The 15206-nt window shown below is 40.3% G+C and overlaps 1 protein-coding gene across 6 annotated transcripts in view; it reads left to right on the top strand.

Moving 5' to 3' along the window:
* Nucleotides 1–15206, top strand: part of LOC115422016 (host cell factor 1-like) — a 33363-nt gene that overhangs the window by 8382 nt on the left and 9775 nt on the right. For 2 of the 6 annotated variants that reach the window (XM_030138045.1, XM_030138046.1), the window contains 21 exons: nt 433–517; nt 1379–1485; nt 2210–2389; nt 2566–2892; nt 3617–3765; nt 3854–4024; nt 4273–4500; nt 5084–5197; nt 5850–6048; nt 6141–6256; nt 6350–6485; nt 7577–7746; nt 8403–8568; nt 9424–9701; nt 10929–11129; nt 12546–12629; nt 12721–12804; nt 12885–12951; nt 13895–14037; nt 14299–14472; nt 14546–14741. In XM_030138045.1, the coding sequence (XP_029993905.1) occupies nt 433–517; nt 1379–1485; nt 2210–2389; nt 2566–2892; nt 3617–3765; nt 3854–4024; nt 4273–4500; nt 5084–5197; nt 5850–6048; nt 6141–6256; nt 6350–6485; nt 7577–7746; nt 8403–8568; nt 9424–9701; nt 10929–11129; nt 12546–12629; nt 12721–12804; nt 12885–12951; nt 13895–14037; nt 14299–14472; nt 14546–14741 (3375 nt within the window). The remainder of the gene's footprint in view (nt 1–432; nt 518–1378; nt 1486–2209; nt 2390–2565; nt 2893–3616; nt 3766–3853; nt 4025–4272; nt 4501–5083; nt 5198–5849; nt 6049–6140; nt 6257–6349; nt 6486–7576; nt 7747–8402; nt 8569–9423; nt 9702–10928; nt 11130–12545; nt 12630–12720; nt 12805–12884; nt 12952–13894; nt 14038–14298; nt 14473–14545; nt 14742–15206) is intronic. The other 4 variants (XM_030138048.1, XM_030138051.1, XM_030138047.1 and 1 more) reach the window with 3 other exon arrangements.

Here is a 15206-nt window from a genome sequence, read left to right as displayed (position 1 = left end):
TTGCTTGTTATTAAATGTTTTGTGTATTTGTAGTTTTTTGTGTATCAACTGTGATCTGTACGTGTGTAAATGACAAGCAGAGGCATCATATTGTTAAAATTGCACTTTTACTTTTTTGCATGAAACAAAGGGAAACATTCGTGGTTGTATTGTTGCATTAGCAAATTGTACTGATTTTTCTTAAGAAATTTCAGGTTGTATATTGTTGTTTAGGTTATTCATTTTCGTTGTATAATTTAACTTTTTTCACACTAAAAGAGAAAAGTTTGGATTATTATTTATAGGTTATTGTGCTTTATTTTACTGGTTGAGCTGACTTTAGATGAAACTGGGCTGAATGTGGAACCTGAACTAAAATGAGTTTGACTCCTCTGCTATCGGAGTTCTTTTATTGCTTTTCCTTTGATCGGTTCTTTTTTCATCATGTCACAGATTCTCTGACATGGAACAAACCCTCCATCATTGGGACCGCCCCCCTCCCCCGCAGCCTGCACTCTGCCACCACCATCAACAACAAGTAAAACACATGACTACACACACACACACACACAAACACACACATAAACACACACAAACACATGTCACTTCAGTACTGATCCAGTCCAACTTACTGAGAGCCACTGACCTCTACCACTGAACAACACAGGAAATCGTTCCTGCCTGTGACCATCAGACTGTATAATTGCACCTTAACCTCATGATTATAATTACACACAATATTTTTGCACAATCATTCATGTGTAATTCTTTTACTTATAATATTGATATTATTTGTTTAGTATCCACGTGTATGTGTATAGGTAGACAGATGGAAAGAAAAAACATGTTACCGACATCATTCTATTTCAATTTTTAATGTACCATGTATAGAGTTTAAGAAATTGTAGTTTTTGTATTACTACCCCAGCCTTACATAGGTGGGTCAAAATGACCTGCATTCATTTATAATGGAATTACATCTGATCACTCTCACTCACTCACTCACTCACTCACTCACTCACTCACTCACTCACTCACTCACTCAGTGGACGTTAACATTGTTCTATTGTTCTTTTGCTGTTCTATACCATATTATATACTCTATATACATTGCTTTTCAAGTTTTCAAAATGGTTTTAAAAACCTTTTAAAATTATTTTTAAAATGTTTAAAAAAAATAAAAATTTAAAAATATCTCTTAATATGAAATCATCCTTTTGTGGACCAAAATACAACACAAAGGATTATTTTTAAAATGACAAAAACTGCATAAAAACAAGTTGATTTTAACAGGTTCTTTTTGACCCATTTATGGAGGAGTTGAGTGTCCAGACACTCAGGCATCTAAGGGTTAATAAAGTGTTCTGATTCTGATAAGTGGATTCTGTCTGTCTGTCAGGATGTATGTGTTTGGCGGTTGGGTTCCTCTGGTGATGGATGACGTCAAAGTAGCGACACATGAGAAGGAGTGGAAGTGCACCAACACACTGGCCTGCCTCAACCTGGGTACACACACCTGAACACACATGGCTGTACACACATGCCTGTACACACACCTGAACACACATGGCTGTACACACATGCCTGTACACACACCTGAACACACACCTGTCTGTTCTTTACTGTAACAGCGTTTAGGTTCTGGATGACTCACATTTGGGGACAGATTTTTATTCTGCTGGATATGATGAAAACAGTCAGAGGCATTAGATCAGTGGGGTCAAACATGTGGCCCCTGGACCAAAACTGGCCCATCATAGGGTCCAGTCCAGCCTGAGAAATGAATTTGCAGTGACATTCAATGCTCAAGGGTGTCAAACTGATTTATATTACTTCTTTGTATTATTTTACTGCTCCGGCCCACTGGACATCACCCTGGTCTGTATGTGGAACCTGAACTAAAATGAGTTCAACATCCTTGACCATTCATATCTTCAGTGTAATTTTTTCACTTTGTAAATTCATCCCATGGACGCCTTTGGTGGGACACTTTTAGCCCACGAGCCGCATGTTTGACACCCCTGAATTAAATAATAATAATAATAATAATACATCACACTTATATAACGCTTTTTTGGACACTCAAAGATGCTCAAAGACAGACTCGAAGTCAAGACTCAAAGACAGCAAAGATAATAAATATACAATTTCAAAGGTTTCCCATTGCTAAATGCCATCCTGTCTGTTAGTTTACCTGCTGGTCTCACCGTCTGTCTGTCTGTCTGAACAGACTCCATGTGTTGGGAGACAGTTCTCATGGACAGTCTGGAGGAAAACGTCCCCAGAGCTCGAGCGGGTCACTGCAGCGTCGCCATCAACTCCAGACTGTACATCTGGAGCGGCAGGGACGGATACAGGAAGGCCTGGAACAACCAGGTCTGCTGCAAGGACCTGTGGTACCTGGAGACAGGTGGGTTCTTCTAATCCAAATAGTTTACTGAAAGTGTCAAATGTACAGTAAGAATGTTTTGTTCCATATTTACCTGGAAACCATGGCAGGTGTTGGTTTTTAGTCCACATGTGGTAGAAACCAGCGGACTTGTCTTTGATGTTGTTTTTCTTTGTAAACTTTGCGTCCATCCTCAGAGCGTCCCAGTGCTCCGTCCCGGGTCCAGCTGGTCCGAGCCAACACCACGTCTCTGGAGGTGAGCTGGGGTCCTTCGCAGACCGCCGACACCTACGTCCTGCAGCTGCAGAAGTACGACATTCCGGCCACACCCGCTACCGCCTCACCCGCCGCCGCCTCCAGCCCCGTCCCCACCGCCACGCCCAGCGCCAGCTCACCAAAGAGCCCTGCACCCGTTGCCGCAGCAACAGTCAACCAGGCCATTCCACTGTCTGGCATCACACTAGTGCCCTCACCCACACCCTCGGTGCCTGGAAACCCATTGGCTGCTGCCGCTAAAGGACCAGGTAAGGTCACCGCCCCTGCAGGTACAAGTAAGGGAGTGGGGTCACCGAGGTCAAGGTCTGTTGACTGTCCCAGATCAGCTGGTCAAACTTTTTAGGTCATACACCCCCCCTTAACATCCTGACCAAACTGAAGCCCCTTAGCTGCAGGCGTCATGTGTAAATGATAAACTGAGACATAAACTTCTTAGAATTGCTCTTATTTTTCTTGATAAATCTCAGGTTGTTCATATTTGTTCATGTTCGTTATGTAATTTTACTTGTTTCTTGCTAAAACAAAGAGAAAAGTTTGGAGTTGTCATTATTTATAGGTAATTAATTCATATATTAATTTTACGCCAAATGACATAAAAATAAAGAGTTCATTTGTCAATGTAACATTTTGTTAGTGTCAAATACATTGATGTATAATTTGGAATTTGAAGTGATAGTAACAAATGATTTATGCTCACGGAAGCTGAAAAAAAACCACAAATATAGTCTGACTCTACATCGACGACTGAAAAGTATATTTAGCGTACGACTACGACGTAACAGAAACATTTCATGACAAGTTGACATTATAATTCTTTAATAAAGGGAAGAGAAAACACTCCCTCCAAAACTGCTTATGAATGGTCACGACCTTTCGTATGTGCCCTGACGTAGGTGTTTGGGTCATGTTGTTGGTTTCTTCATGTTGTCCAGTCCCTGATGATCATTGTTCTAACCTGTTGTTTTTCAACAGCTGTCCTGAAGGTGGCAGCAGCTCCCAGTGCCACTAGCGGAGCCTCCATTGTCACAGTGCGTCAGGCTGCGCCAAAATCCCCGGTTGCCGTGACGACGCTTCCAGCAGGTGTTCGTATGGTGGTACCTGCTCAGTCCAGTCAGGCAACGGTAGGAACTTCTGATGAATGCCAAACAGTAAATGTAACACGTTTGAAAAACAGTGAATAAGTTGTTTTGTCTCCCTCTGATCTCTCAGCCAATCGGAAGCAGCCCTCAGATGAGCGGCATGGCAGCTCTGGCAGCAGCGGCTGCAGCCACACAGAAGATCCCACCTTCCACAGCGACAGTGCTGAACGTGCCGGCAGGAGCGACCATTGTGAAGACAGTGGCGGTCAGTCCAGGATCCAGCACGCTGCCCGTCAAAGTGGTACGCTTGTTTTATAGCTGCTACAGAATGAACCAGCTGATCCTGGATCTGTATGTATGTGTGTGTGTGTGTGTGTGTGTGTGTGTGTGGGGTCAGGTGGTCTGAGCAACTGTAGGATCTGATTGGATGTTGTGAGTGTGCAATTATGGAAAAATAATCCAGATGAACCACAGTGGAGGTGCTGACAGTACACAAATAAACGTATTTCCACCCAGTCCTTGAACTCATCACCTGTGTCCTTGTCTCAGGTGAGTAACCCGGCCACACGCATGTTAAAGACCGCAGCTGCTCAGGTGGGCGGGGCCTCTGTCGTCTCCACCCCTGGAACCCCCAGCCGACCAATCATCACCGTCCACAAGTCAGGCACGGTGACTGTTTCCCAGCAGGCTCAGGTGGTCACTACGGTGGTGGGCGGAGTCACTAAGACCATCACACTTGTCAACAGCCCACTGGGTGTGGGAGGAGGCGGAGCTCTGGTGAGTGACATCACTAGACACAGATTTACCCTCTTTTTTGTTTTGTTTTTTGTTTTGTTGGCATAAATGACAATTTAAAAAAAGAAAAAGTGACATTTCTTCAAACATGTCAAAGTAAATATTTGCGGTGTATTTTTTTATTTTTCGATGGGATTTAATTAAATGTTATCTCAACGTTAGCTCTTACTCTTTTAGAGTAGCGGATAATATTTCCCTCTTCAGTTATTATTCTATGTGTTGTTTGTCTCAATGTTCAATTTTTCAGTTATTTCCAAAGTTTTAGAGTATGGGAAGTCATAGATGTTACCTTTTGTTTTCAACATCTACAAGTCTAAACAGACAGGTTTATTTTGTGTGTAATGCAGAATCTGTAATGAACTGATCAAACCTAGTGTCATTGAAATGTCTGGAAAGTTAAAGAAGAGCTGTTTCCTATTGTGGAGCCAACACTGTCTATGAATTGATAGGTTTTGTTGTCGTTATCATTATTATTATTATTATTATTTAGTCATTTTAATTTACATTTGTCAATTCAAGGAAAGTCGGAATGATGATGTCATTTTTCTCCTCTGTGTTGTTTCAGATTGGTAACCTTGGTAACCTGGGGAAGGTGGTGTCGGTGGTCCAGACTAAACCAGTTCAGAGTGGAGCAATTACTGGTCAGGCTGGGACCAACCCGGTCACCCAGATCCTCCAGGTACTGTCCTGGGTTAGACTCTGCTACTGAATTAATCAACAACTGTTTTAATAACGAACAATTGTTGGAGTCATTAAAAAAACAAGGATTTGTTTCTAGTCTTCCTAAACATGCAGGTGTCCCTTTTCCATTTTTCCTCTGTGACAGTGGGAAAACAAGGAATTTGATGATGTCATTTAGACACTTTTTGACGATTTTCTAACCTTTTAATAAACTACACAAGTAATAAAGAAAATAACCATCAGATTCACAATGAAAATAATCACATCAGCCTGGGGTTTGACACTTAGACACAGTTTATCAGTTTATCTTTAAGCAGTACATGATGATTAAATAAAAAGTAGTAGCAGATAAAGAGGGCATTGAAAGTGATGGGATTGAAAGGGATGTAAGGAATGTGAGAATGAATAATGGATCAATAATGTAAAGCACTTTGGGTGCCTTGAAAAGCTCTATAGAAATCTATTATAATTATTATTAATATTATTATAATAGGAGACAATTACAAGCAAAGTTGATTGTATGTGAATACAAAAAGTACATTTAGTTTTAAATCATTTCTGTTCTGTGCAGTATTTAATAAATATCTCATAATTTATACTGTACAGTGTTGACGTTTCCTTATGTTTAACCCGTCCTCTGTCTCTTCCAGACAAAGGGCGCTCTTCCAGCAGGAACCATCCTGAAGCTGGTGACCACAGCAGATGGGAAACAGACCACCATCCTCAGCACAGCACAGGCCGGCTCCACAGGAAACAAGCCCACCATCCTGGGCGTCGCCCCGGCAACCTCTAAACCCGGAACCACCATTATCAAAACCATCCCCATGTCTGCGCTGCAGGGCGGAGCAGGTACGAATACACACCTGCACACACACCTGAACACACAATGAGCTTTATTTAAACATTAGTGATGTGACTGAGTGAAGCTCCTCCCCCTGCAGGTGGAAACAGTCCAATCACCATCCTCACAACCAAAGTGGTGACTCCAGGAACTGCCGGTAAAATCATCACCACCGTCCCCAAGATCACTGCAGGCGGCCAGCAGGGGCTCACACAGGTACGAACGCATGTTGAACACCCCAAGAGTTACAGCAGACGTGAGGAGGCAGGAAAATGTACACAAGCAAAATGATGGTCTCTGTGTCTGTAGGTGGTGTTGAAAGGAGCCCCAGGGACCCCCGGTACCATCCTGCGGACTGTCCCAATGAGCGGGGTCAGACTAGTGTCACCAGGAGGTGTCGGTGCCAAACCCACTGTCACCACGCTGGTCGTCAAGGGAACCACAGGTAACGCTGTACATTCATATTCCACTAAATGGGAAATAATGACTCAGCCAGAATAAAAGAGTGTTTGTAACCATCGCAGTTGGCAGAGACTGGTCTTAGTAGAAGAGGTTTTCATCCAGGTTCATTGGGCGGTGTATAAAATAGATAAAATGATACGTTTATAACCTTGTGCTATTATTTAGGGTGACAATTCAACATCTGTCCAGGGACTGCAGATGATAAATAGCCATTAGGCCAATTCTGGTGCATTTACAGCAGTGTGAATCAATGCACAGTGTCCCTGTTAAATAAACCAATAAATAAATATATGATCTGTTCAGTGGTTTAACCCTTTTAATATGGTTGTGTCACTGACACCACATTTTGCATTCACTGTCATTCAAATGACCGTAACTCCTTCACTATTTGAAGTTCAGCTTTCAGATGCTGTTTGCCTTTTCTCAGTAGTACAGAGCTTTCAGTGGTATATAAGACATGCTACATGTGCTACTGAGGCTAAAAATGGCTAGAAATAATTGAAAAATTAGAAGCTTTAACATGAAAATGGAATGCTGTAGATAAACAAAAATGTTTGAGCATATGTAAAATAATTGAAAGTTTATTTCTGTAATCTCAAAAAATTTTGTTCTGAACATTTACAGTTGTTTTTTCATAAGTATAACAAATTCAAGTCTGTTTTTTTTTTTTTTTTTTTTACAATAAAACAGTGTTAAGCATGTATTACATATAATAATGATAATTAATGGTCAGATTTTGAAAAATAAGCTTTTTGAAAGTTAACGTGCAAAAGAATTGGCAAAAAAGACATTTTCTGACACTTTTACTGCAAAACAAACATGAATAAATGTAAATGGCCTGATATAATAGTAGTCCTTGTAGAGTTAAAAGGCTCCAAACAGCAAATTATTCAATCAAATTCTATTTTATTCTGATTTGATGCTTTGTTACATATGAAAACAGATCTTACCAATTTTAGTCTCCATGCAAACAGTCTCTTGTCAGAATAAATCTGATGTTGAAGACATTGTCTGTGTGATCATGGCTTGGTTGTGTCACCTTCCATTATATAAACAGCTGTTCTGTCTCTGCAGGCGTCTCCAGTCTGGGGACGGTGACAGGAAGTGTCTCGACCACGGTGGCAGGAGGAGCCGTCGCCACAGCCAACGCCTCTCTGGCAACGCCCATCACTACTTTGGCAACCATTGCAACGTTAGCCAGCCAGGTCACCACGGCAACGGCAGCAGCTAGCGGACCCAAGCAGGTACAAAATGGTTTTAACCCTTTTCCACCTACCATATGTTATTTTTGCAATAAAAGTGTCAGAAAATGTCTTTTGGACAATTCTTTTGCAGCTTTTTTCAGGAAGAACTCAACTTTCAAAATCTGATCATTAATTATCATTATTACATTTAATTCTGATATGCTTAGAAAGGTGTGCTTATAGCAAAAAACTAAAAAACAACTTGCATTTTTTGTAATTTATTATGAAAAACATCTGTAAATGTTCAGAACGAAATTTTGAGGTTACAGAGACAAAATGTGTCACTGGAGCCACACATCGTCTTAAAAGGGTTAAACATACTGTTATAGTCTGACTTTTATGTAACATAGCTTTATTTTGAATTGAATTTGACTTCATGTCTTTGGCCTTGATTTAAATGAGTGTTTTAGTAAATTTATACTTAAGGTTTGGTGTGCAATTGTTTATGAGCTCTTGTCTTCATGTTTGACCCCAGTACTTTTGTCTGTTCTGGTCATTTTTTATCATAAGGGTTGATAAATCTCATCCACACTCAGACATAATAGATGATGGTCATGATGGTCTGGATGCACCTTAGATATAGTATCTCAGGCTTTGGAGCTGAATTGATTCATATTTGAGTTATTTAAATGAGGTCTGATTGATTATTTGTGCAGGTGACTCTCATCACGACCCCCAGCGGTGCTGAGGCTCAGCCACTGGTCCAGGATCTGCCCGTCTCCATCATGGCTTCACCTACTTCAGAAGACCCTGGAAGTACTACGAGCACAACAGTAACTACGACTGCAGTGGGAGAGACTGGAGACGGTGCAGCTTCCACAGGTACAGGCTGTGGACTTTAATACTGAGAAAATACATGATATGGACAAAAGTATGTGGATGCGTTGAATTCAGGTGTTTTTTATTCTAACAGGGGTCTGGGATACAAAATAAAAATGACAAATGTCATAATATAGTTTTATATTGGGATAAATATCATTGCATTGGTTAGTTTGGTTTAAAATTGTATCTCATTCACATCTGACTTAAGAAGAAAAATCTCCCAATCTTTAAGGAAATTTTGATGTTTTTATCTCAAATCATCATGAACAGAACATCTTACAGCTGTAGACATGATGTGTCCCAATACTTTTGTCCATATGGTTTATAAAAATCAATATTTCCTTGAAGTTTAATGGCAGAGTTTTCTTCCTAAGTGAGATGTGAAGAAAGTAGATGGTTAGTTGTGGTGGAAAATCATTATTTACAGTTAGAACACGAAAAATTATTTAGAAATTTAGGGATAGAACATTTAAACTCATAGTCATGGATTAAAATAAAAACCAAAATCAATTAAGGTAAAACCATCTCTGAGGCATTTTGGAAGCAAATATAACAGTTTATACCAAACTAACCAATACAATGATATTTATCCCAATATAAAGCTATATTCTGACATTAGTCATTATTGTTTTGGATCCCAGACCCCTGTTCGAAAAGAAACACCTGAATTCAACGTGTCCGCATTCTTTTGTCCATGTAGTGTGTTCTTTTTGCTGAGTAAGAATTAGAAGTGTGTACCGCTGATACTACAGTTCTCATCAGCGCTGTCACTACTGATCTGTGAACAGTTTTAGGCTGATCATGAACATCAGAAGTGCTGATTCTGTCTCTGTTCTGACTCTGATGCTGCTGCAGTGACACTGGTGTGCTCCAACCCGCCCTGCGAAACCCACGACACGGGGACGACCAACACCGCCACCGTCGCCACGGCAACCATCGGGGGCACCGAGAGAGTGTGTTCAAATCCGCCCTGTGAGACGCACGACACGGGGACGACCAACACCGCCACCGTCGCCACGGCAACCATCAGGGGCACGGAGAGAGTGTGTTCAAATCCGCCCTGTGAGATGCACGACACGGGGACGACCAACACCGCCACCGTCGCATCCTCCAGCATGGGCCGTGTGCTGCAGGTGAGGAGGACTTCAAAACACTCAGCCAGGGTTATGGTCTATAAAAGTCCACAAGGTCAATAACATCAGATACTGTTAACCCTCAAAGACCCAATTCACCCCTTGCCCTCCCCCTTACCCCTACCCCCTCCGTTTTGCGCATATATGTGAAGGGGTAGTGTTGTCCTGATCCTTGATTAGACAGAGGGGAAGGGCTAAGGTGGAGGGCAGTATAGCCCTGGAAACAGATTTTTCAGGACCACACTACGAACGGAGGGATAGAGAAATTTCCCATAATTCTGTTCGAATCATTGGCAAGATGGAGGTAAACAGAGCTGAAAAGTGCAGCAGTGAGACAAAAGAAACACACAAATGTACATAAATTCTTCGTAAACAACTTAATCATTTGATCGACCGTTTAATGCCATTTCAAAGTGTTATAGACCGCATTTCAGCCGCAAAAAGATGACCAAAGCTCATGGAACAGAGGCTGTTACAGCTACTGACGGCATGAGGAATACTTTTGGAAACAAAGTTTTTGCATCTGTTTATAGCAGCATCGATGACTGATGATGATGTAACAGGTCGCGAAGGGTTGGCCCATTTCATAGGGGAATGTTTCAACCCCTACCATGTGGTTAGTTTGTCCCATTTGGCTCAGTAATTAAATATCCACACACAAATTCAGGTGTTTCTTTTCAAACAGGGGTCTGGGATACAAAACAACGACAAATGTCATAATATAGTTTTATATTGGGATGAATATCATAGTGGTAAGTTTGGTTTAAATTATCTTTGCTTCCAAAATGCCTCAGAGATGGTTTTGACTTAATTTTTCTCAATACCGATTTTTTTTTTTTTTTTTTTTTAATTCATGACTAGGATTTTAAATGTTTTACCAGTACATTTCAAAAATATTTTTATGCTCTGACTGTAAATAATAATTTTCTACCACAACTAACCATCTACGTTCTTTACATCTCACTGAGGAAGAAAAATCTCACATTTAACTTTGAGGAAATATTAATGTTTTTATGTCAAATCATCAACAGGACATCTTACAGCTGTAGACATGAGTGTCTCAATATTTCTGTCCATATAGTTTATACCCTGAACTTGCCACTCATTCGTTTTAACATACTCACAGCTTGACCAATCACAGAAGAGGAAAACTAACAGCTGATTGGTTTTAACTGTGATAGAAAGACTGAACCTGACATTTTTCCTCCTCCTCCTCTTCTCCTCCAGATATCCTCTAACCAGTCCGGTCCAGTTCCTCCAGCTGCAGTGACTGGGACCAGTTCAGTACCTGGTGTCCTCCGACCCCACAGTGACCCCGCCTCCTCCACGCTCAACGGTGGAACCACCTGCTCTAACCCGCCGTGTGAAACTCATGAGACTGGAACTACCAACACCACGACCACAGCTGGAGCCGGGGGAGTCCGACAGGTTAGAACCTGGACCGAACCAGACCCAGATGAAGTATTATCACATGACCTGGGTGTCATTTAGATCTGTGTGGTTGGTCAACTAGTGTTAGATATTAACATTATGTTACAGGATAGTATGTCATATAAAATACTTCTATATTTTCTGAGGTAAGGTGATACAAAACTACAAACCCTAAATTTTATTACACGAAAAAGTGGTAAATAAATGTATAATAGACTGAAAAAAAAATATTTCTTTGCTTGTTTATAGGGGATTTGTAGTGTTTTTCTCTAATGCTGTAAGGCAGGGGGATCAAACTTACTTTATTTCAGGTTCCACATTCAGCCCAATATGATCTAAAGTGGGTCAAACCAGAGAAATGATAATGTAATAACCTATAAATTATAATCAAAATGTTTCTCCTTTAGTGTGAAAGAAGTCAAATTACATTATGAAAATGCGAATAACCTGAACAACCATGTACAACCTGAAAAGTCTTAAGAAAAATGAGTTCAGTTTACTAATATAACAATATAACTCCACATTTGTCTCTTTTAGTGTGAAAAAAGTGCAATGTCAACAATATTCAGTATATTATTGACACATGTATATTACAACTTACAGATCAGAGTGGATCTACAAATACACAAAACATTTATGTATCTTTATTTAGGCGGGACAGTCCACATTAATGAACACATTTATACATTCCATTTCAGTATAAACATGTAAAATACGCTGGAGTTAGTGCCAATGCTAATTTTCATCTACAGTCCCCACTTAATAAATAACAGAGATCCGTGCAATACAAAACAAAACAATACAGTGTAATAAGTACAGTAACAGGAAGAATATTAGTAAAATTTCACTTATGTTTCTTAAGAAATTTCAGGTGGTTGGTGGTTTTAGATTATTCACCCTTCTTTTTTTTTTCCAAACAATAGTTGGCAAAAGTAAACATTTTCATCCAATTTTACTTTTTTACACAAAAACAAAGAGAAAAACTTGTACTTGTCATCATTTATAGGTTATGTTATTATTTTATTGGTCCTGTCCACTGTTCCATCATATTGAACTGTAGATGACCATTTGTTCGTTAATATCTTCAGTGTAATTTTTGCATTTCACAAATTCATCCCAGAGGCCAGATTGGACCATTTGGTGGACCGGTTTTGGCCCATGGGCCATATGTTTGACACCCCTGCTGTAAGGTCTTGACCCCAGATGATTTGTCTTATAGTTCAGCAGCATTGCAAATAAAATGTAATAAAATAATATAATGTCATAAATAAAATTACGGATTCATTAATGTATCAGCCCCCTGTTGGATAAAAGCGGGAACTACTTAATTTATTAAGAACGACTAAAATCCAACAATAACTGTACAAATCCTGGTTCTTTTCTGCTGTTAATAGTAACTGTTGTTAATTCCAGGTGTGTTCTAACCCACCGTGTGAAACCCACGAGACCGGAACCACCAACACCGCCACCACAGCCGGAGCCGGGGGAGTCCAACAGGTGAGTCCACGGGTCAGCAGTGATTGGTTAAGCTGTTCGTACCCATAGGCCACACACTGACAGGACTGTGTTTCTTTAATTTTAATTCCAGGTGTGTTCTAACCCACCGTGTGAAACCCACGAGACCGGAACCACCAACACCGCCACCACAGCCGGAGCCGGGGGAGTCCGACAGGTGAGAGCCTACCTGACTGATGTTGACGTGATCAGTGAGTGGTTAAAGGTGTGAGGAGATTAACCTTGGTCTGTTTTCAGGTGTGCTCTAACCCGCCGTGTGAAACGCATGAAACTGGAACCACCAACACCGCCACCACGGCAACAGGTAAACCCCACCTACGGAAAGAAAGAAGGGACAATAAAGTACAGCAGACCCAGGGTTATGTCACCCAGACAACACAGTCACATGAATATTCTTATCATCATTAATCACATAAAAGGTCAAAGGTAACTGTTAAGTGCTTTAATAAGTATCATATTGGAGGAATAGAATAGAATAGGCGTTACCCTTCATCCTTATGTATTGTACATTTTTCTTATCTGTAGTATAATTAGCTTTTGTATTTTTTAGTAGTATTTGTATATTTAATATTTTATATATTATATGTATTTTTGTGTGATATTTTTATACAGTCTTTTGCTGCTAAACGGATTTTCATTGTTCCTGTAACAATGACTGTAAAGACCTTTTCTATTCTATTTATTGTCATTATGCAGGTTGTGCAACGAAACTGCACGTAGAGGCCAGCAACAGTGCACTGAACCACTAATATACATCACAATAAAATACAGACATACATTTTATAAAAGTGTACAATAGAAATGTGTGTAACTTAGAGATATACAAGGTAAAAAAAAAAAATGTAAATGTAAAAGTACTATTTAAAAAATGCAAACAATGTAAACATACATTTGCACATTTTTTAATACTTTTTTTTTTTTTTAATTTTACCTAGTTATATATCTCTGATTTGCACATTTCCATTGCTATTATATATCTGCTGTTGTATTTCTATTCAATTATATGTTCTATATTAACTCTTGCTCTTCATAGACCCTCTCAATAAAAGTCTCAGGTCTGGTTTAGGGACAGATTACCAAAACAGCATTTATTAACTGGATTTCCTGGAATAAAACCATCAGAACATCCTGATAATCAATCAACAAATAATCATATAATCACAGTTTACATTGTCTTTATTGAACGTACGCAATAAACAGAACTCCCATGTGACAAGAAGTGACCTCACTCTCTGTTTCTTCTTCAGCCCAGCAGAGTGGAGACGGTGTGCAGGGAGACTCCACAGACGCCTCCTCCTCTGACCCCGCCTCCTCATCCACCACAGCCAGTCAGAGCAGGGCTGTTACCACAGTAACACAGGCCACACCCACCCCTGGCCCATCGATACCAGTGAGTTAAACTTTGTCTGATCAGAAGTGGAAACTTGATTTATTGTTTGTGCATGTGTGAAAATGTTGTAGATTTAAATGAAATGATGTCATCTTTTGTTATCCTTACTACTATGATTCTAACAAAAACAAATGTTTTTCTTGTTGTGAAAATGTGGCATTTTTATTTAAATCTCTAAAACTGACAGGAATTTGGCTTTCCACACATGATCCATCATTAGATTCAGACTTCCCATCATCCCCTCTGTTCGTCTGTCTGCAGGAGATCTCGTCATTGGTTGGAGAGGACAGGGCGGAGTCTTCTGAAGCTGAGGCTGTCGCCATGGTGACAGCAGAGCAGGGGGAGGAGCAGATGCAGACAGACCAATCAGAGGACGTGATGTCCTCAGCAGCGACGGTGTTACAGGTTCATGTGGAGGCGGGCGAGGCGGCACAGGTGAGCCAAACCCAGCACATGAACTCCGACCAATCCCATTGGCCTGTTCTGACTCCGCCCACTGGTCTCTCAGATGCACTCCACAGACAGCGGCCTCCCTCAGGAGCTGATGTCAACGGAAGGCGATGGTGGTGAGGTGGACTCTGGGACGACGACACTGATGGTGACGAGAGGGCTGACCCCTGATCAGCTGGCGGTTACCACGGCAACAGAGGATGCTGCTCAGCAAGTGACGATACAGGCAGTACTGCGGGCTGCCGGACAACTCGGTAAAACTCATACATATTTAACCTTTGACCTCTGATCATGAGACACACCAGTTGATATTCAGTGACATTTATACAAATCAAATATCGCAGATGACATAGTTTGATAATGCTGTCATCATAGACTTTATTATTAAAGCAGAGGAAGAGGATCTGTGCTCAAAGAGTTGTCCTTTTTTTGTTTAGTCATATCAACTTATTTGGGAAAAGTTATGCATCTGAACAGTGGTGGAACATAATTAACCCATAAAGACCCAGTGCTACATTTGTGTCAGCTCCCAAATTAATTTTTCTCTATTTGATATTATTTATAATATCATTATTATCATTATTATTATTATTAATATTATTATATTGCTCTATATATGACCTTTCTTAAGTGATTTATCATCATCTACTATAATATTATCCTCTGTATTTTGCATTTTTCAACTGTAAATCATGTATTTTTCCTATATTTAATTCACT

This window comes from Sphaeramia orbicularis, chromosome 7, assembly GCF_902148855.1.
Source record: "Sphaeramia orbicularis chromosome 7, fSphaOr1.1, whole genome shotgun sequence".
In the NCBI taxonomy this organism is placed as follows: Eukaryota; Metazoa; Chordata; class Actinopteri; order Kurtiformes; family Apogonidae; genus Sphaeramia; species Sphaeramia orbicularis.
This window is presented reverse-complemented; position numbering and strand designations above follow the sequence as displayed.